Raw genomic sequence first — 22,191 nt, forward strand, 5'->3', positions numbered from 1 at the left:
GAGCCCCTTCCAAAATGCTGATTTTTCATATATGGCCCCATGTCATGACTGCATCTTGGCCAATTCGCATTCGATTCTTGAGCGGAATACCTCAAACGATTTGTATTTCGATTCTGCAGAAATCTGCATCAAAATCTAGAAACAACATTTTTGATCGATATTTTTCGATATATTTTGCGAAATATTTTTTTCTCATATAAGGCCCCAAGCCATGGCCATATTTCGGCCAATTCGCATCCGATTCTTGAGAGAAATGCCTTAAACGATTTGTATTTCGATTCTCCACCAATCTGCATCAATATCCTTTCATAAAATTTTCGATCGATATTTTTCCCATTTTTCTAATATAGCCCCTTGAAAAGTACTGGTTTTTCACATATGGGCCCAAGTCATGACTATATCTTGCCCAATTCGCATCCGATTCTTGAGTGGAATTCTACAATCAATTAGTATTTCGATTCTGCACCAATCTGCATAAAATTTTTCATCGATACTTTTATCATTTGTTTTATGGAGGCCTTAAAAAAATAATTGTTCACATATATACCCAAGTCAGGTGAAGAAACGCTATCAGTTTTCAGAACATAAGCTAAATTTTTTGTTGTTTTCTGCCCTTTGAATAAAACGTTTTTGCACTTAAGTTTTTAGTAAACGTTATAACATTTTATTGGCAACATTTTAGCATCTTTAAATGTACTTTGCTTTCAGGTTTTAGTTCACGGCATTCATTAGACTAACTTATGGACTATGTGAGTGGGTTTTTGTTAAAGCTTCGATTTCCATATTGCTGTTAACCACTGGGCTAATTCACACATATTTCTAGCAGCGCACAGTTTTCAAAAGAACCATCAGAACCAACAAACCAATCACTTGGACTGGAAGAGCCTTAAGGTCGCGACCTGAACTACGACCTGCTATCGCAACGTAGTCGTCGGGTCGACCAGATTCCCGTTTTAGGGCTTTTTCGCAAAGGTCTCCGCAGTTGGCGTGTTCGCAAATATCGCAGATATTCGACTTGGGTGCCCTATAGAATTGTCTAGCTCGACGAGCTGGAAAGAGAGGGTATCATTTTAGTCACAGAAGTATAAAGTTTGTATAGTTCTTACCATTATCGTAGTAGTCATACATAACTACTGCCACTGGGCGATGTTTGGTGACCTTCACCGTCTTGTAGGCGTGCAGGGTGGGGCACACCTCCCTCCTGTCCAGGTAATCGAAATAAATGACAACCTTGGTGTTGCGATTCTGGGTCTCCACCTTCTTGATACGATCACTGGACTCCAGGGTGGGCAGTGTATCCCTGTCCACCACAAAGCCACTGGGCAGCTGTACCTCCATTACAGCCATATTGGAGCGCTGCTCCGCCTCACCGGCCACGGATACAAAACTGGCACAGGCCGAAAGGTGAAGATAGTCCGCATGGGAGTTCCTATTGACGGTGGGGTCCAGAACAAATCGAGGCCAGGCACTAGTGACATTGGTATTGTATTTGTAGCTGACTTGGGCCAAGGCCATACCCCGTCCGGTGGCCGAAATGCTCAGGTTTTTCAGGTTGTTGGGCAACTTAATTAGAAGTTTATTATTAGTAATAATTTCTTAAGGATTTCTTAGCGCCAACTCACCTCTACAGTTTGCAGTGCCAGGGAGTTTTGAGCATTTACATTGATAATGGTTTCGGCGCCTTCTCCATAATGGAAACCCACTTGGACATTATTTCCTTGACTCGAGAAACGTTCGGCAAAAGAGAGAAGAGCCTGCAGGCCCACTACCGTGTCCTGGGAGGCCACAAAGCCTCCTCTGGAATTCCTTTGATCCATTAACCAGTTAAGAACAGGCAGGGCATCGCCTACAAGATTATTCTCCAAAAGAGCCAAGGCGGCATAGGCAGAAATTTCAATGTTTACACTTCGAGTGGCATTGTACCAGGGCGATTGCTGTTCCCCAGCAGGAGCTGTTTTGTTCCACCATTTGTGGCCATCTGAGGAATAAGATTTAGTTTTGGATTTATGATTTCATCATATTATGGGTATATAACTTACCTCCATTTATTGCCATAGAATCTAATCTCTGCAGGAATGCCGCCTTGGCATTGTGATTGGCTCGCGAAAGGACATAAGTTCCCAAAGCCATGGCATGCAGATTGTTGGAGCCATCCAGTCCTCGGGTTATGAAATCTAAAGCCTTGTTAATGCTATTACGATACTCAGGGTAGAGGTCCTGAAAAGAATACGAGTGTCTCATTATTTAGCTACATTTTTTATGTATATGTATAGCTTACCACATTCTCCATCAGAGCCAGAGTAACAAAGCCAGTGAGACTGATGCCATCATCGCCAAATCTTTCAAAGACATCGCCGTGCTCCTCAAAGCCACCATTCGAAGACTGAACACTGGCCAGGTAAGTCAAAGCAGTCTGAAGGACATTACTGTCTACCTGGATGAAAGGAGCAGCCTGACGTAGGGATCTGGCCACATAGGCAGTTAGCCAAGTGGAACTCCTTTTAGCATCCAAGCCAAAGGCACTAAAGGCACCATTTTCATGGCGATAGTAGAGCAGTCTTTGGTAGCCCAAGGCCAGATTATTGGAGGCCTCTAATTCAATTTCGGGAGTAAGTTGGCGAAGGCGCTGTGGATCAGAATGAGAAATTAATATTTAAATATTTAAAATTAAAATATAATACAAATAACCTACCCCGAAGTACCGCAGCACCATAAGATTGGGCACAAATTTCACCATGGTCTGTTCTCCACATCCAGAAGGCAGAAGGATCAGGTTCTCCAGATTTCCAACAATACTTCCAATTAGATCTCCCACAGCAGAGACTTCGATGCTGGTGGATTCGGGAATGGCATTCCGAGGAACCTGGATGGTTACATTTCTCCTATTCTGGGCATTCGAGTTGAGTTCGAAGAGGAAACCTCGATTGATCCTCTCTGTTGCGCCCGGGTGTTCCACCAGCAAGTTCTGCTCCACCGTATCGCCGGCCTGGGAAGAGGCTGCCATGGCCTTGACTGGAAGGGAACCCACCCTCTTGGGTGTCACAATAAAGGACACAGAACGGGCAGATCGACCTGGCACTTGCAGAGATCGTTTTCTATAGAGTTCAATCTCTGAAAAGAGTTTTTAAAATAATTTTTAAGTTTAAAAACTAACTTTAGAGAACAGTGATACCCACTTGGCTTGTTTGTGTCCTTGGGATCCAGTTGCGGAAAATCAAAATCCAAAGCTGAATTGTAGAAGGTGACCTCCACATTCAGGTCACTATCCCTGTTGTTGTGAACCACGAATGGCAGGGCAATTAGTTCATCTGAAAGACAAATAAAGTAATCAATAAATTATGCTTAATTTTAAATGTTTAATAAAGACAACACCCACCTCTGCGAATAGAATAGGGCAGTTCTGTGGTAATGTAGAACTCCTTGTAGGCCTCCAATCTTCCATTTGGCGACGATAACCCCAATCCATTGACAGGATCCAGGGCGAAACCGGAAACCACCCAGGAAGTCATATCACTGGGAATTCTACGATGAATTGAATTCCGGCCATCACTGCTGGCGGATATGTTCAGGAAGAGCCATGTATCCGCCGGATTTCGCATTACATGGACCCGGGGATTGTGCCAGAAGGGTTTGGGGGTGTACGAGAAGGCATAACGCCCCTTGCCGGGTGGCAGGGTATTAACCTCGATTTTATGGGCCGGACCAATATCGGTTTTCCGTACTGTTGTCAATCGATCCTCCTCGGCGCCCGTCGATGCTTCACGTCCTTGTACCGGATTACTTTCGGCTTCTTTTTCAATAAAATAGTCAGTATTGGACATGGTTATAACACCAGACTCTTTCCCTGGAGAGCCCATGGGTGTGTTGACATCACTAAGTTCGTAGGATCTCAAAGCATCCATTAGACGTTTGTGGGTTAGATCATTGCCACTTCTCAGGGCTGCCGCATTCTGGTCCACCAACATGAGTCCCACATAGGAATAGGGCTTAGTGCTGATGCCAATGTCTATATCTTGGCCAGGAGGAGCACGTATGGGAGCCTCGATTTGAACCTATTTATAAGGAAAAGTATAATTAAAAGAATTTCTTAGAGGTGTAGAAGAATCACCTACCGCATTTAGTAAATTCTCTTCAAACTGTATGACTTGTTCGTCATAAACAAATTCTCCATTTATTACAGTATAAACAAGAAGTTTGGCCCGAGGCATCATGGCAAAGGAGGCCAGGAATTTGATGGTATGGAAGGTGCCCGGGGATACCTTGAATAATTAATATATTTCTAATGAATCTATATTACTAATGAATATATATTACTAATATTACTTACATCCACATTACGCGACAGAATTATATCACCTCGCCCCACAACTTGGTACATAAAGTACTTAATAGGTTCATAAGAACGAACCACCACGGATATTTCCTGATTAACAGTAGGCCTGAAAAACGAATAGATTTTTAAAAATAAATAAATAGTTTTTGTAGTAAAAAACTTTCACTTACTTATCGTTTAATATCTTGGCTGTTACATAGCTCTTGCTGTGCAAATGTTTTCTTGGAACTTTTCCAACCTCACTGATCACTCCCAGATAGTCGACAATTATAGAATGAAACTCATCACGATCACCCAGAGGCACTGTGAATTTCATTTTTATTTCACCACTGGCATCCAAACTATAGGTAGTACGATTATACATTTCACTGCTGCCATAAACATTCGTCAAATAGGCAGTGATTTGTGGGTTAAAGTCCCTTAGAGGTTGGCCATCATTACGGGCTATGCGAGCCTGGAAAATAAATCTTTAGAATTAAAAAAAAAATCCCTGTCTAGAAATCTCTTACAGTAGCTTCAAAGGGCACTCCAGGAATATAGTAACTGGGCACTTTGACGGTTTCCACACGATAATGATTAAGATGAAGAGTCAAAACTGTTGAATAATTTTGCACAGAGCCCGTGGACTTCTCCTCCACCAAAGCATCTAGAAGATACTGTCGTTCATAATCCTGCTTGAGATGCAGTTCGTTTTCAATATCGAATTCAAAGTAGGCATTTCCATCTATGGGAACTACTTTTCGGGTTATGAGATCATTAACGAAGGGCTGGAGGGAACCAAAGAACGTAGGGTATATGGAGAGGGTAGCCTCGCCCACGATTGGCTGGCCAAAGGCATAGCTAAGGATTATATTTTAAATTTTAGTATGAATTTTATAATAATTATTATCTTTACTTACTGCGCCTTGACCGTGGCTGTAATTTTTCCATCCTTATAAATGGCATTCTTGGGTGTATCGATGTCTACCACAAATTTGGGTAAAATATGATCCAAAATCTCAAAGGTTTGCGAATGAGTTTGTTCAGCAACTTCCACAACAATAGACCAAGTTCCAAAACGTGGATAGTCCGACAAACGAAGCTCGTTGGAATAAATGGAGTTTGTCAAACGTATATCCTTGTAGCTCCTTATGATGTTATCACCCGAGTCCTTGATATCCACATGGACACGTCCATAGGCACGAGCTGGCTTTAAATTAGAGTCCAAGACGAGAACTCTATAATGAACCAAGTCGCCGGGCTTGTAGATACTCTTGTCCGTTTGGACCAGAACCGTGTGCTGTTTGGCCTCGAAATGCAATTGAGTTTCGTTTGTGAACTGAACACCGCCCTGACCCTCGGCCGTTAGCCGATATCTATCAGGTTTTAGATCTGGAATCTATTGTTTTAAAGGTTTAAATTATTACTCTTTAAATAAAAAAAAATAAAATGTTCACCCACTTCAAAGTGCAATAATTGTGTGGAAAAGGGTCGTATCTCCACTGTCTTGAAATCCGTGTAAGTACTGCCCAGTATTCCCACCTTGAATCGGGCCGATTCTGGAGCATTATGCAAGCTCACTGCCACATGGAATTGTGAATTGGGACGCACTGTATTCGGTGCTATTATGGAATAAAGACTGTAGGAAAAAAACCCAATATATAAACTTATTAAATAGTGAATAGTTTTTGAAAGTTTTTTTATTTCAGATAAGTCAGTGATAAATTTTTAAAGATCAACCTCTGTTCCTAATTTTCACAAACTAATTTAATGTATGTGTGTGCTACACCCCTCTATAAAAAAAAACCTTAAAAAACCCGAAAACCTTTACAATTGCCGCTGAAAAAAACAAACGAAAAGAGCGTCAGATTTAATGGTCGTAGATAAGTGGATTACACCTATGTTGTTATGCTATCTGAATCTTTTCTTCGCCATTCATTCACGCGTCTAACGGAAGACAATATATATTGTGGTAGTACGTAGTGCCCGATCCCTCGGAGGGTAATGTACTTTCGGCTCTTCGGGTCAGCATCAATCGCTATGATGCGGTACAAGTCGGAAATGGTTTCGGGGCTTGGGGTTAGAGGTATGGAGTGGGGAAGTGCCACCGAATGGCCCGAGCCATAACCATATATTTTGTTTTTTTGTGGTTTTCTTTTGTCTCTTCCTTGTAATGCAACAAAAAGCTACCAATCTTCAAGCCAAGTCGAACAATTGCAGTTGCCAGTGGAAGATTTCATATCTCATTTGAATATGTTTTGTTTTTTGTTGTTAAGCTTAATTATTGGTTAAAGATAATGGGGCTTAGCTACTTTGGCTACAACCAGTTATTCGGAGATGCGATTGATGTTTTGGGAAATAAAAACGCAATCTTAAAAGCAAAGAAAATGGTTTTTGTGGGAAATATTTTATCTATCAAGATATCATGTTTTGAAAACCAGAATCAGAAAGTAATAACGCTGGCATAATACTTTCCAATTTTATTTGAAAGTAAGGCTTTCTGGATCTCCCATTTAAAGCCCCTTTTTAAAGTCGACACCTTCACTAAACTCTATTTAATCACTGTTTTTGTTAGTTAATTTCTCTGCATTTTAGGTGTTTTCTTAGTTAGTTGGCCAACAGGTAGTTTTAAGATTTATGGGCTGGCTCCTAACTGTGCCAGCACTTGGCGTAATTCACAGTTTGCCGCCTGTTCTAATTCCAATTGGTCGGCAGTGGCGGTGGTGGCGGGCAGAAAAATCCCGCCATCTAACCGCCTAACCTGTTCCCACCAAATACAATTTTCTTTTGTGTTTATGTCACGTTTGTTAGCCTAAAAAAACAGGTTTCATCCGGTGGTCGCAAAACGGTTTAGAGCCACCAGTCAAAGCAACAGCAGCAGCAGCAGGTAAATGGCAAAAACAATTTCGCTTTTTGCTCAAATTGGCCGCAAAATGCAGGCTTCAAGTTTCCAAGTTGCCACTTGCAACTGCATTCGAGATGTTCCACCTGATTGATTTTTCTATTTTTTTTTTTTTAGTTTTTGTTATGGAATGTTAAACGAATGTAACCAGGTGAATTTCATAGTTGATCTCCGATCGGCACAAAAACCTATTCGTTCCGAGTTCAATTGCCCAGAATTCACCTACATGAGCTCCTTGAACAAGTGGCCCATATATGGATCGAGCTCGTATTGAATGCGAAACACTCAATGACAGATCATCGATCTGGGAAGTAAGAGAAGGAAAGCTCCAGAAGTGGACGCCTCCAGTGGGTATACCAGAGTGTTCGATCAATGACAGTTCTTGGCGACGGAATAAATTCGCAATGTGATTATAAGATCTGGTCCCAGACTGGTCAGCATTCAAGGTGAGCCATCGGAAATGAGTACATAAGTAGCAGTCCGAGTTTATGTGTCACCTTAAAAAATGGCATTAGGGTGATTCAGGTGTGGTAATAAATTTTAAATAGATAATTATTTAGTAACGACTTTGCTTAAACTGATACCCCCTTTAAAATGTCATATAACTTAAAAAACACTCTGTGGTAATAACAACTTGTTTGGTGTGTTAAGCCAAACCTTATTTAGTTGAAATTATTTAACACATGTCTTTCTTTTTATTGCAAAGTTTTTGCTTAATTGGAATGCAGCTTGTTTTTGGCATCTTCCCACCACATGGATCACCCCAATGATTTTGAAATGCGTAGGCAGTTTGAAATTACGGCCGAAAAAATCGCGTTGGCTTCGGGTTATTTCATCTCCGAACTTGTTTCAGACTCGTCAGCTTATTATGACAGTAATAAAGGCCAGGGCTAATTCCTTGATTACATGTTGTTAATTACAGATCTTAGCGGTGGCGGCATCTTCGGCGGCAAGTTCTCTTCCTAAGTCTTTTGTTTTTCAAAGTCTATTTTTGCTTTCTCGGCTTGAAACTCATCTGGATCTGATGGAATGATGTCATTTCTTGGCACTTTAAATATTTTTTAACATTATTATGAGCTTGTATCATTGTGTCACCTGGGGGTTATGAGAGTGTGGGTTGTGTGTTTTGGTTTTAAAAATTACTAACCCCTGGGCAGCTGTTTGGGAAAACAAACATACGACGGTGACTAAGATCACCGCTCGAATGGATTCCATTTCCGTTGCCTGCGGCTGCATATTATTTACTTTTCTCTGTATCACTTAATTTTTTATTTATTTTCACGTATTTAGCAAATTAAGTGTAAACACGTTTTTTCGTTTTCGTTTGCCGAATTGTGTATTGGCATCACATATTAAAGCACAAGTCCTACTTAAATGCTGTGGGTAGGCGATATTCTCTCCCGCTTGCACACTATAGCTGCCTCCCTGTCGCTCTCACTGCATCAGCACCACCGGAGATTGCTCAAGACGCTCGACTCGCCGTGCCAGTCGCGTTTTTTGGAGCGTTTTTCTTTCACTTTCGTTGCGGAGCGCTCGCGATCACCTGTTGCCCGCTCGTAAGCTCGCTGCCAACTGATTTGTTTGTTGCAAAACGAGCAGGCCCAAAAACGCTGGCTTTAACCCAAGATGGCCAAGTGGGTGATTTCTCAAAATAAATAATAATTAGTAATATGATATTTATAGCGTCTTTTGAGTATTTTAACAAGAGTTAAAGTCTTAAAAAAATATATTAAAAATATTTTATTAACCATACAAATTTTTATTTTTTAAACTCACTTATAATGGGTTAAAAATATGGTACCAGTTTGTATACAAATTTAACTCCTCAGTAACAAACCTCAAAAAAAATCCCGAACCATTCCCACTTTGGGTTTGTGCATAGGCTTAGTCAATACCGCAACCTGCTTGCAAACCCAGTATTAAGGTTTCAAGCTCAACTTTAATTTTCTGAATGAAATGTTATTTATAATCAGAAATAAAAATATCTAAATAAAAAAAGCATGAATTAAATTGTTTTAGATATTTTCTTTAAAAAAAAATAATGCTTGAACTAAAATGTTGTACAATGCTATTTCAAAAGTATTCGAAATGTATTCAATATTTACTGCTAAAATTCGGCTAATGTTAAAGTCCTGGCTGCTCGACGTCTAATTAATTTAAATTATTATCTTAAAAAAATTAATCATTTCCTGTGGGTTCCTCCCAAGTTTACGCATAGAGTTTAGATTTAGAGTTCAATCCGCTGCTGAAGCCCCTTGCAATCCGCTTCAAACTTTTTTTATCGCCCCTTAAAATGTCTGTTATTTTCACCGAGCAGCTAACTGGAAACCAACAGAATGCATCCACTACTGTGTATCTGAATCGAAAACCCTACAAGTTGCAGCAAGTAAATTGGCGACCTGACGCCTTCAAGTCTAATACGATTTATGTTGTTGTAGATGGTTCTCCAGTTGTTAATTCAATTAAAAAAGTCGAGTTATCTTTGTTTGAAGTTTCTTTCGTTTTTCATCCGCACATCGAAACAGGAATCAAATATGAAGAGCCTCTGAACGAGAATGGCATTGCCACCTTCCAGGTTACACTTCCCTCCAAAGCTTCAACCTACTATAGATTTTTATTGATAGCTATATCTTCCCCAATTCTCATCCGATTCTCAAGCGGAGTACCTTAAACGATTTGTGGATCGATTTTCCACCATTCTGCATCAAAATCCCAAGAAAACATATTTTTTTAGACTTTTTGTCCATTTTCCAGATGGCATCCCCCGACAATCCTCTTTCCCCTATATGGCCCACATTGATAGCTATATCTTCCCCAATTCTCATCCGATTCTCAAGCGGAGTACCTTCAACGATTTGTAAAAATCCCAAGAAAACATATTTTTTAGACTTTTTGTCCATTTTTGTGATGGGATCCCTTGAAAATGGGGTTTTTCCCTATAGGGTCCACTGTGATGGCCATATCTTCCTCAATTCTCATCCGATTCTTAAGAGGAGTACCTTAAACGATTTGTGGATTGATTTTCCACCATTCTGCATCAAAATCCTGAGACAAAATATTTTTTAGATTTTTTGTCCATTTTTGTGATGGGATCCCTTGAAAATCGGGTATTCTCTATATGGCCCACATTGATAGCCATATCTTCCTCAATTCTCATCCGATTCTCAAGCGGAGTACCTTCAACGATTTGTGGATCGATTTGCTACCATTCTGGATCAAAATCCCAAGACAAAATATTTTTTAGATTTTTTGTCCATTTTTGTGATGGGATCCCTTGAAAATGGGGTTTTTCCCTATAGGGTCCACTGTGATGGCCATATCTTCCTCAATTCTCATCCGATTCTCAAGAGGAGTACCTTAAACGATTTGTGGGTCGATTTTCCACCATTCTGCATTAAAATCCCAGAAAACATATTTTTTAGACTTTTTGTCCATTTTTGTGATGGGATCCCTTGAAAATGGGGTTTTTCCCTATAGGGTCCACTGTGATGGCCATATCTTCCTCAATTCTCATCCGATTCTCAAGAGGAGTACCTTAAACGATTTGTGGGTCGATTTTCCACCATTCTTCATCAAAATCCTGAGACAAAATATTTTTTTAATTTTTTGTCCATTTTTGTGATGGGATCCCTTGAAAATGGGGTTTTTCCCTATAGGGTCCACTGTGATGGCCGTATCTTCCTCAATTCTCATCCGATTCTCAATCGGAGTATCTTAAACGATTTGTGGATCGATTTGCCACCATTCTGAATCAAAATCCCAAGACAAAATATTTTTTATATTTTTTTTCCATTTTTGCTATGGGATCCCTATCCCAAATCCTGCGACAAAATATTTTTTAGATTTTTTTCCCATTTTTCGTGATGGGATCCCTTGAAAATGGGGTTTTTCCACATGAAGCAGATTAAAAAGCTTGAACCCAAAACTTAGTTTGGGATTGTGTACACACTAAGAAAACCTGTATTATGGTTTTGAAAATAGCTTACATTTTACTCAATGTTGTTTTTAAATCACAAATATACATATATAAAATAAAATCAATATAATAAATTAAATAAATTTCAGATATCTTCTGAGAAAAAATAAATATTAATTTCATTTAAATATTTCACAATGCTATATTTCTCATATTCCTGCCAAAAGAAAGGTAAACAGAAAAATGCATGTTTACTTAGTAATTAGCACAAAACTGCATTGTTTGTTTAAAAAAGGAACGTTTATTGAAATTTTTTCAACTTTAAAGCATATTTCGTTTTGTAATTTTTTAAAACAAAAGGTAATATTTTGTAAAGATGTTTTTGTGCTAAAGGTCTGATGCCGGGGTTTTCCGTTCAATTGAGTTTATTATTTCTTAAGAAATTCTCGGTACCTAATAAGAGAAGCCTCATAAAAAATATTCTCCCTGCTCAAATAGCAATGCTTCAACAATTTCATTAACAATCAGATTTATCATCAGTGACGTAAACAAACAAATTATTGTGTGAGCCGGCATATGCCGATCTATCAGACACTGATATCTCATGCCTGCCGAAATTCCCCGAGTATATGTAGCGAAAACCGAGAGAAATATTGACTGACGAGAATCGTACATTATCTCTATAAGCCGCAGAGAGACCTCCAATTCTATTTAAAGCCGGTCTGAACTGAAGCCGAGCTCATTGTAGATCGTCGCTAGCTGGCGATCGGTTCAGTTTTTTACAGGTCAGTTCAGTTTTATTGATTTTTTGTGTGCCCAGTGTAATAATCAAAATTTATATATGTGATAGACTGTTTAAACTTTAAAGTGATAGACTGTTAAATAATAGTAAAATTATATTTCAGTTCGCGTGTGATCCACTGCAATATGTTGAGGATTGTGTTGTGTGGTTTTCTTTTGCAATATGCCCTGCTTATCAGTGCCTCTGGGTAAGTCTGTAATTAAATATATTTCCATCATTATCAATTATACAAAGAAAGATAGGTCAGAATTCAGAATTTCTAAAAAATATATATGACACTATGTTTATATTATATACATTATTTATTCTACTTGCCACGTATCGAAATGTTTGAATGCCGATTCCCTTGAAACCGGTTGGAAAGCCTTGGTAGTTTGCAGTTATAATTTACTTTTTTGAAACAAAAAAAAAACAGGGAAATCTTAACGGGAGATCACCTCATCAATATAATATTCAAATTAAATTACAATTGGTGGGATGGCCATAAAACAAATTAGTTTTTATGGGCCTATGGAAAGTTTAAACTCACTAACTTTATGAGGCATGTCATTAAAAAAAAAGTACAGTTGAGAGAAGTGTGGAAATCCCATCTTGTTTGTTTTTTCATTATCAGAACATTTGAAATCAATCACAAACAAAATACAACAAAATAATTAATTAGCTTTGTTTTTATAAAAATATAGACATGATTTTGCAATTAAACTTTGGTAATCCGCTAATGATTATTCTGCCGAAGCTGATAGATCATTATATTCTTTTTCAGTTTGTATTCTGTGGTGGGGCCCGGCACTATCAGATCGAACTCGAAGTACAATGTCGCTGTGTCTGTCCTCAAGGCCGATGGTCCCAGCCAAATAAAAGTCAGCCTGAATGGACCTTCCTTTAATGAAACCAAGGAGATCGAAGTCCTGCCTTCGGCCACCCAGAATGTGGAGTTTGAAGTGCCCAAGCTGGCATCGGGAGACTACAATCTGACCGCAGAGGGAGTGTCGGGTGTGGTGTTCCGCAACACCACCAAACTGAATCATGCCGACGAGAAGCCATCGGTGTTTGTTCAGACCGATAAGGCCACCTATAAGCCGGCTGATCTTGTACAGTTCCGTGTCCTCTTCCTTGATGAGAACACCCGGCCGGCAAGGATCGAGGGGCCCATTTCTGTGGTGATCACCGATGGAGCCCAGAACAGGATCAAACAGATTTCCAATGTCAATCTGACAAAAGGCGTGTACACCGGGGAACTGCAGCTATCGGAGCAGCCTGTCCTGGGAACTTGGAAGCTGGCCATCAACGTGGATGGGGAGACTCGTGAAACCAAGTCCTTTGAGGTTGACAAATATGTTCTGCCCAAGTTCGAGGTGCAAATCGACACAGCCAAGGATGTGGTTGCAGCCGATAACGTTATCAAGGCCACCATCCGGGCCAAGTACACTTACGGAAAGCCGGTAAAGGGAAAGGCCACCGTCTCCCTAGAAGCGGTCTATGGTTGGGCTTCAACAACTAAGCAAGAGAAGACCATCGATGTGGATGGCAAGGGCCATGTGGAGTTCAGTCTGCAGGGAGTCACAGCCAGCTCCTATCTGCCGCCCTACAAAATGTTTGCTGTTGTCACCGAGGAGCTAACTGGCAACAAACAGAATGCATCCGCTACCGTGAATCTCCACCAGCAACGCTACAAGCTGCAGGCTGTGGATAGTCCATCCACCTTTAAGCCCAACAAGTCTTTCACCTACCAGGTGGCTGTCAAGAATGTGGATGGTTCTCCAGTTTTGGGTTCGACGAAAAAAGTCACATTAGCTTTCGAAGAGCCAAATCGATACTTTGGACCTATGAGCAGCAATTTCCCGATTCCCCGATTCACATTTGAAGAGCCCTTGAACGAGAATGGTATTGCCACTTTTCAGGTTACACTTTTGACGAATTCTTCAAACTATTATAGAATTGTGGCGAGTTTTGATAATGCCCAAGAACATTTGGGCACCATCTCGAAGTTCCAGGAGTCAGAGAATAGAGAGCCTCTAAGGATTAAGGTTAACACCAAAAAGTAGGTTTTTATTTAACATCTTTGAGTTGTTTTTGAACTTTTTCATTTCCAGTCCTCGTTTGGGCGAGAAAGTTTCATTCAATGTGATTTCGACTGGAAATATACCCTATTTCGTCTACACAATCGTGGCTAGGGGTAATATTGTCCTTACTGATTATGTCGCAGTGCCCGAAAATACCAAGAAGTACACTGTGAATTTTACACCCACATTTGATATGGTTCCCCAGGCCACGATCTATATTCATTATGTTATCAACAACGACTTGAATTTCGAGGAAAAAACCATTGATTTCGAAAAGGATTTTACTAACTCGGTGAGATTTTGATTTTTGACTCTCCATACTTAAACCTACAATTATACATTTCATCCTATAGATAGATATTGTGGCTCCGGTTAATGCTAAGCCCAGTGAGGAAGTTAAACTTAAAGTAAAGACTGATGCCGACTCCTTTGTGGGTCTGCTTGGTGTGGACCAGAGTGTCCTTTTGCTGAAGTCCGACAATGATCTTAACAAGGACGACATCTTCAATAGCCTCAACAAATACAAGACCTCAACACCCTGGCTGCGGGGATATGGACGTTATCCTGGACAAACCTCCGGAGTGGTAACCCTCACTAATGCCAATTATCCCTACAATACGGGTAAGTGTCGAGATAAAACTATTGGAGGGTAATAGTTTTTTTAACTTTGAAGATTTCTGGTCCAAAGGACCTAATCTTTAGGAAGATTTTAGATTTCAAAACATACAACCTATAAAATATACAATATACCTAAAACTGATTGAATCACTAGATTTTCCCGAATATGTCGAAGATGACCCTGGAGTCTTTCCAATTGATGAAGAAAATGAAGATATAGTGTATCAGATAGTGGCCGTAGATTATCCTGCCCCTGCTTTTGAGGCACAGACAACAGAGAGTCCTGTTGAACCTGTCGAAATTCGAAAGAACTTTGCCGAGATCTGGATCTGGCAATCGATCGACGATCGGTGGGTTCTCGAATAAAAACTCACAAGATCTTTTAACACCCTGCTATCTACTGCTTTTTAATCCAAACTAAATATTCTGCAACAGGATGAGGCTTTTTATGCAAACCAGCTTTACTAATAATTGTATTTTGCAGCAGATTCTTATTCAATCGTTATGTATCGTTCTGGATACAGTTTTGATGATTTTGTTGAATATGATATGAAAAATCCAAAGATTCGCAAAGAATTTCCAGAGAGCTGGTTATTTTCTAACTCAGAAGAGTAAGATTATAACTTTTAATACTTAAAGTTTATAACTTACGGATTGCACATTTCATATGGTGATTAATATTTTCATTAACGAAATTCTTAAATTTGTCTTCACCAGTTAAAAGGTATTTTCCAAATTACGAACAACACTATGAATATGACTACGAAGAGCTTATGAGCCCCGAGATATTTATTGATCCAGATATTGTCAAAGCTAATAAAATTCGTGCAAAGTTTTCAGAAACATGGGTTTTTCAAAATACAAACAAGTACGATATTTTTTCAATAACTATTAGAAGGATTATTATACAGTTTTGGGATACAAATTCATTTTTATTTTCATTAAAAATTTTTTAATGTAGGAAATATAAGACGGTGTTTATTCGCTTATTTTTCACGAGTGCAAATCATTTTTCATTTGGCAAAATATTACATCATTTTTACTTGGAAATACTTCAAAGAAATTTTCATAAAGCTAAAAAAGTATGATATGGAATTTACAATCTTTTTCACATTTCTCCACGTGCCTTGATAGATTTTTTAAAACTTTCCTTTCTCTATATTATGCACGCTTTTATTATAAATTTAAATATTATAATACTTCGAATATATGGACGCAAAAGCTTCGACGAATAAATTTCAAAGAATGTAGATCCACAAAACTTAATTGTTCGAAGGCGGAGGGAGGCGGGTTTTTCAAATTTGTTCCAATTTGAATGAAACTTTTTTGATTTTAATGAACTTTACACTATTTTACATATTTGCAAATAACCTTTTAACCTTTCTAATATATATTTAATATCCTAGATGAAGAATATGTTATATATGAGGAAATAGGCCTAAACTTCGAATTCGATGCATACCCCGTTATGGGTTTTGATCTAGAAAATGATATTCAACCGAGAATATTGATCGGGGATAATGTTATTCAAGAGAGAAATGGGGTTTTTGATCCGGAAAATGTTATTCGACAAAAGCAACAAATAAGAAAAGAGTTTCCAGAAACATGGATTTTTCAAAATACGGAAAAGTACGACTTTAAATTTTTTAATATTTGAAAGTTATTCTGCACGGGCAATAACATCATTTCCTTTGTTGCAAATTTTGTACATGTTTTTCAAAATTAATCCGTTCATTTTCGCAAATGCAGATCATTTTTTGTTTGGGAAAGAGTCATATAGTTTTGACGAAAAAATATCTCCTAGAAATAATCATAATACTTCTTTTATTCGGAGAAACTTGTCAGAGACATGGACATTTAATAATCATGTTATTAGGTATGGCTTCATACAATTTACAAACTAATTCCCAATTTTTCCGTGTTCGATAACTTCTCAAATATGTCTACGTCTATTCACAAACTTCCATTCACGCACGTTGGCAATGCAATTTTTAGCTAAAATATTAGATGACTACGAATATTTGGACGCTGTTTTATTGGATACAGAAGATGTCAAAGTTGAAGAAGAAATTGAAGTGCTTTTAGACTCAGAGGAAGTGCCACAAATATTCGAAGTAGTTCGAAAGCATTTTGCCGAAGTCTGGATATGGCAAGCATTTTTAAATGGGAGGTTGGTTTTGTTCCAAATTGTTTCATAAATTAAATCATGGCACTTATAGTTATAGTAAGAATCTGTGGTAAAGGTTTGACTAATCTATATTTTAAAGATCATTTCAAAATAATGTATTGTAAAGCTAATGTCTATGATGAGGTTGATTCGGCACTGTTTAAAGAGAATGATGGCAAAGAGATAGTTCGCATCAATTTTGCAGATGTCTGGATTTGGGAATCCATTAATAATGGAAGGTGGGTTTTATATGTATTTTACAATGCATGAACTCCGATTAACTTGTTCTATCCAAAATTTCCTCAAAAGACTAAGGTTACGGACCTTGAAGGGATCTAACAATATACTAATAAATAAAAAAATTGATGAGTGTTCCAAGAAAGTTTAAGAAGAAAGTCCGTAGTAATTTTTTGTGTTCCAGAGTTTACGAGTATCAGGAGTACCTTGGAGAAACTACAGAAACTTTTATAAACTTTTTTTTTCTTTACTAATGAGAGATATATATTTCTGCAGATGATATATATTTCCATCCATTTTGGCTTGGTGGGCCTGGGCCCATGCCGGTAGCCTTTTCTCTTGCGGCTCCGGCAACAGGTTTTGCTTCAATGGGCTCTTTTGCTAGGCCAGGAGTTCCCGGATCCATAGGTCCTCCGCCGGCCTCAATGCCGGCTCCACAAATTCGCAAAGAGTTCCCGGAAAATTGGATATTTTATGATGTTGAAAAGTATGAAAAGGCTTATGATTCTCACAGTTTTGGCTGTGTCCATCTTTCTATTTGTTTACGTGTTTGGCTTATCTTTAAGATTCACTTATGTACATCATTGCTACTAAAACCGTTCTATTAACTTATGATAGAATCTACCTATTATGCTTTGTAGAAAGACGCTTTTTTCCTAGACCCATATTTATGCGTCCTCAACTTGGAAATCAGATACTAATTAACCGACTAACAGCAACTGGAATCGCAACTCAAGCGTCCATCCCAGAGATCCTAATTCGAAAAGAATTTCCGGAAACTTGGATATTCTTGAATTTCGAAAAGTATGATAAAACTAATCGGTTATTTTTATGTTTTTCTAATTGATACTCACAACACTACATAAATTCGTTTGGAATTTTACACTTTAAATTTTAAACACTGTACTTCAAATCTATACATTTATAAGTTTGGTGCAATTTTTAGAGAAATTAGTAGGTTCTTTTGAGTATCGTAGTTGCTAGTCTTCTAAAAGCATTACATCTACATCTTTATAGTTTGGGTTTCGTTAGATATATTAGTAGGTTTATTTGTTTGTTTTATTTGCTTGTCTCTTTAAAAAGACTTTAATTATTTAATTAATTTTGGAGAATATTAGGTATAATAGTGTCGACCAAAATTCATCTTCCGGCTTAGTAAACCCATACAGTCAATAGAAATGAGTAATTTCCTTTGTTTAAGGCAAGAATTTACAGAATCTTAGTAATTTGAAAAGATTGGACCTTTTTTATTTGATATATTTGGCGTTCCAGTAATTTATTATTATTATAAATCAAAATTATTATTCAAAATTCTAAAACAAGATTATAATTCTTAGTTACCACATATACGTGGGACAGACCCCCAGTACGCTGTGGTGGACGAATTTTCGGTAAATGCTATAAAAAAAAAACCTACACAAGCACCCCAAGAAGATACTATTCAAACAGATTACCCCGTCCACGATGGCGAGGCGGAATAACCTACGCTACCTCTCGAGGCAGCACGTCTTATGGCCATGGTTCCTATTCCCCATCTTCCTATTCAACTCGAAATTCATATTTTAGAAGGCCTTATATTGGGCCTTCAATTGGTTGGAATATAAAACCAATTCAAAAACCAGCAGCGATTCCAGAAATTATACGAAAAGAGTTTCCTGATACTTGGATGTTTCCAAATAAATATGAGTAATTAATAATTATAAGAGACTTTTTTGGTTTTCTCATCTATGGGTTTCATAAAAATGCATGCCATTATGACAAGATAGGAATAGGGTTTTTATTAGAAGATTTTACTATCAAACATTTTTTAAATTTAAATTCTATTTCATAGCTCGCAGATTGAATTGGTATAATGAAGGTTGGAGACGTATAGCCCTTCCAGGGGGAGGAGTACATCCTACATACTGTAATGGACACTATTTCCCTGGGTGCAATCCGAGTGTAACATGGGATGGACGGATTCGAAGTGGTCCTTTCTACCCAGGCGCTTTTACCCCACCACCTATTACATTTAGGACCCATGCTTCGTATTTTCCATCTTCTTTTCTAACTTCAAACGTGCATCCTTTGAGTGCACAGTATGCAAGTTCTAATTTTGCGCCTTCTTTTAATTGGAATGAAACCCCAATACCCCCAAAACCAGCACCAATTCCACAAGTTATACGAAAAGAGTTTCCCGATACTTGGATGGTGGCAAACATATATGAGTAATTATTAATTATAAAAGGTCTATTTGTTTCCGCATCTGTGGGATTCATAATAATGCATGCCACTACGACAAGAAGAGGAATAAGGAGAATTTTTGTTGAATATGCAGAATTATATGATTATTTTTCTCCTGAGTTGGTCCTAGATAGTCATAGTTTTTGTTAAAAGGGCTCATTTAATTTCGATTACTTTAAGGGAATGGCCAGAAAGGCGACAACTTGCCAGCAGTTCCCATCATGAAGGCCAGTGCGGATAGACAGGGATCTAACAAAAAGCGAAAGACCACAATTAAACCACCAACAGAATCCACACAAGAAACCCCACTAGATGGGCAAGAAACTCATAACAATTTCGGCGTTAGATCAAAATTTTCAGAAACTTGGATATACGAATTGGCAGAAGATTTCCTTACAGAGTAACTAATTCCCTTCCAATGCTTTGTTAATCCTTTTTTCCTTATGCATGCTTGTCTGTGAATAGAAATATATTAACCCACTGACCCCCAATAGCACACATACCTAACCCAACGTTTGTACATACACTGTGTGGTGGAATTATAGTTTTAAATCATTGAAGTATTAATCTATTCATTTGTGACTTCGTAGTGTCGATAATAGTGGATTTACTCTGACCAAGAAAGTACCGGATACGATTACCTCGTGGGTGGTTACTGGCTTTTCCCTGAATCCCACTTCCGGAATCGCCTTGACCAAGAATCCCAGCATGATACGAGTGTTCCAGCCATTCTTCGTGTCCACCAACTTGCCATACTCCGTCAAGAGGGGTAAGACATAATATTCTTCATTTTAAGGTAAGGTTTAATAAAATATTTTCTAAACCCAAGGTGAGGTTATTTCCGTGCCTGTTGTGGTTTTCAACTATTTGGACAAGGCCCTTGATGTCGAGGTGACAATGGATAATTCCGACCGGGAGTACGAGTTCACGGAAGCCACCAACGATGTCCTGGAGAAAGCCAGCGACGAAGTCCAAAGGACCAAGCGGGAAACAGTTCCGGCCAATAGTGGCAAGAGTCTTTCCTTTATGATACGTCCCAAAAATGTGGGCACTACCACATTGAAGATTACGGCCACTTCACCCCTAGCCGGGGATACCATCCATCAGAAGTTAAAGGTAGAGCCCGAGGGAGTGACCCAGTTTGAGAACCGTGCTGTCTTCATTAATCTGAAGGATCAGCCGGAGTTCTCCCAGTCCCTGGAAGCTGAGATACCGCAGGAGGCAGTTCCTCAGTCGGAATTCATTGAGTTTTCCGTGGTCGGCGATCTCCTGGGTCCCACACTCCAAAATCTGGACAATCTGGTGCGGATGCCCTACGGGTGTGGCGAGCAGAACATGGTAAACTTTGTGCCCAACATCCTCGTGCTGAAGTACTTGGAAGTGACGGGACGGAAAATGCCCGCCGTGGAGACCAAGGCCAAGAAGTTCCTGGAGATTGGCTACCAGCGGGAGTTGACCTACAAGCACGATGATGGATCCTACAGTGCCTTTGGAAAATCCGACCGTGCTGGCAGCACTTGGTTAACTGCCTACGTGATGAGGTCCTTCCACCAGGCTGGAAAGTATACCGACGTGGATCCCAAGGTGGTAATTGCTGGCCTCGACTTCCTGGTGTCGAAGCAGAAGGAGAACGGCGAGTTCCCCGAGCTGGGAAAACTTTTCGATAATGCCAATCAGAATGCCCTGGCTCTTACATCCTTCGTCCTGCTGGCTTTCTTCGAGAATCATGTAAGTGGAAACAGCATAGTTGTGATTAAGAATACTTACAATACTTCTTTATCGTAGGAACTCATTGAAAAATACCAGAGCGCCATCGGAAAGGGAGTGAACTACGTGGCCGAGGAGGTAGACAAATCGGATGATCTATATCCTTTGGCCATCGCCGTGGTGGCTTTGCAATTGGCCAAACATCCGCAGGCCGATAAGGTCCTGGCCAAGTTGGAGACGCTGGCCCGGCAGGAGAACGATCGCAAATGGTGGTCGAAGGTGGCACCGACCTCGAGCGGCGAAGATGGACGCGTCCTCTACTGGAGACCTCGTAGCAACGATGTCGAAATCACCTCTTACGTCCTGTTGGCTCTCCTCGAAAAGGAAGCGGCGGATAAGACCCTACCCATTATCAAGTGGCTGATAGCTCAGCGAAACAGCAACGGAGGATTCTCGTCCACCCAGGACACGGTGATTGGATTGCAGGCCCTGACCAAGTTCGCCTACAAAACTGGATCTGGTTCCGGCAGCATGGACATTGAATTTACTCCTGCTGGAGGTACTAAAGACACCGTCAAAGTGAACCCCGAAAACTCATTGGTCCTGCAGACCCATGTGCTGCCAAAGAATACGCGCAAGGTAGACTTTACAGCCAAGGGAACAGGATCTGCCATGGTGCAGTTATCCTACCGCTACAACTTGGCCGATAAGGAGAAGAAGCCCAGCTTCAAAGTGACCCCAACGGTGAAGGACTCCCCCAGTCCCCAGCTCCTTGACGTGGATATCTGCGCCGAATTTGTGCCCCTGGAAGAGGCCGACAAGGAGAAGGACTCCAACATGGCTGTCATGGAGATTGCCCTGCCCTCCGGTTTTGTGAGCGACTCGGATACTTTGGACGGAATTCAGACCGTGGACAGGGTTAAGCGGGTGGAGACCAAGAACTCCGACTCGACAGTTATTGTTTACTTTGATAGTCTGACCCCAGGCGATGTCCGTTGTCTCCCGGTCAAGGCCACCAAGGCCCATGCGTTGGCCAAGCAGAAGCCCGCCTCCGTGTCCTTGTACGACTACTACGACACCGAGCGCCGAGCTACCGAGTACTACCAGGTGGCCTCCTCCTTGTGCGATATTTGCCAAGGATCCGACTGCGGTGAGGGATGCAAAAAGAGTGCCTAAATAAAATATTTAAAGTAATGTTTTAAAAATAAAAAAAGTGGCCTTCTAAAAAATAAATATTAAATAAA

General features: G+C 39.7%; 2 protein-coding genes across 10 annotated transcripts; one reads left to right on the forward strand and one right to left on the reverse strand.

The window, feature by feature from the left end:
• Positions 1–636: 636 nt before the first annotated feature.
• On the reverse strand, positions 637–8,774 carry Tep3 (Thioester-containing protein 3). The gene is made up of 15 exons (XM_017242395.3): positions 8,362–8,774; positions 5,774–5,951; positions 5,233–5,711; positions 4,843–5,173; positions 4,504–4,787; positions 4,328–4,439; positions 4,113–4,259; positions 3,377–4,052; positions 3,177–3,308; positions 2,693–3,111; positions 2,279–2,626; positions 2,040–2,217; positions 1,623–1,978; positions 1,107–1,563; positions 637–1,049 (listed from the first exon to the last, which is right to left on the reverse strand). The coding sequence occupies exons 1-15, from the start codon at positions 8,448–8,450 to the stop codon at positions 820–822; spliced, it is 4,416 nt and encodes a 1,471-aa protein (XP_017097884.3). The 5' UTR covers positions 8,451–8,774; the 3' UTR covers positions 637–819.
• Positions 8,775–11,857: 3,083 nt separating this feature from the next.
• On the forward strand, positions 11,858–22,179 carry Tep2 (Thioester-containing protein 2). 9 transcript variants are annotated; one of them, XM_017242354.3, is made up of 9 exons: positions 11,858–11,915; positions 12,036–12,119; positions 12,696–13,973; positions 14,026–14,287; positions 14,349–14,616; positions 14,768–14,963; positions 19,831–20,009; positions 20,070–20,968; positions 21,026–22,179. In XM_017242354.3, exons 2-9 carry the CDS (start codon positions 12,058–12,060, stop codon positions 22,121–22,123), a joined length of 4,242 nt encoding a protein of 1,413 aa, XP_017097843.2. In that variant the 5' UTR covers positions 11,858–11,915; positions 12,036–12,057; the 3' UTR covers positions 22,124–22,179. The 9 variants fall into 9 exon arrangements, with proteins under 9 accessions (XP_017097843.2, XP_017097841.2, XP_017097835.2 ...); XM_017242352.3 differs by lacking the exon at positions 14,768–14,963 and adding an exon at positions 15,331–15,481; XM_017242346.3 differs by lacking the exon at positions 14,768–14,963 and adding an exon at positions 16,020–16,242.
• Positions 22,180–22,191: the final 12 nt, after the last annotated feature.

The sequence above is a fragment of the Drosophila bipectinata genome, chromosome 2L (assembly GCF_030179905.1).
Source record: "Drosophila bipectinata strain 14024-0381.07 chromosome 2L, DbipHiC1v2, whole genome shotgun sequence".
Taxonomy (NCBI): domain Eukaryota; kingdom Metazoa; phylum Arthropoda; class Insecta; order Diptera; family Drosophilidae; genus Drosophila; species Drosophila bipectinata.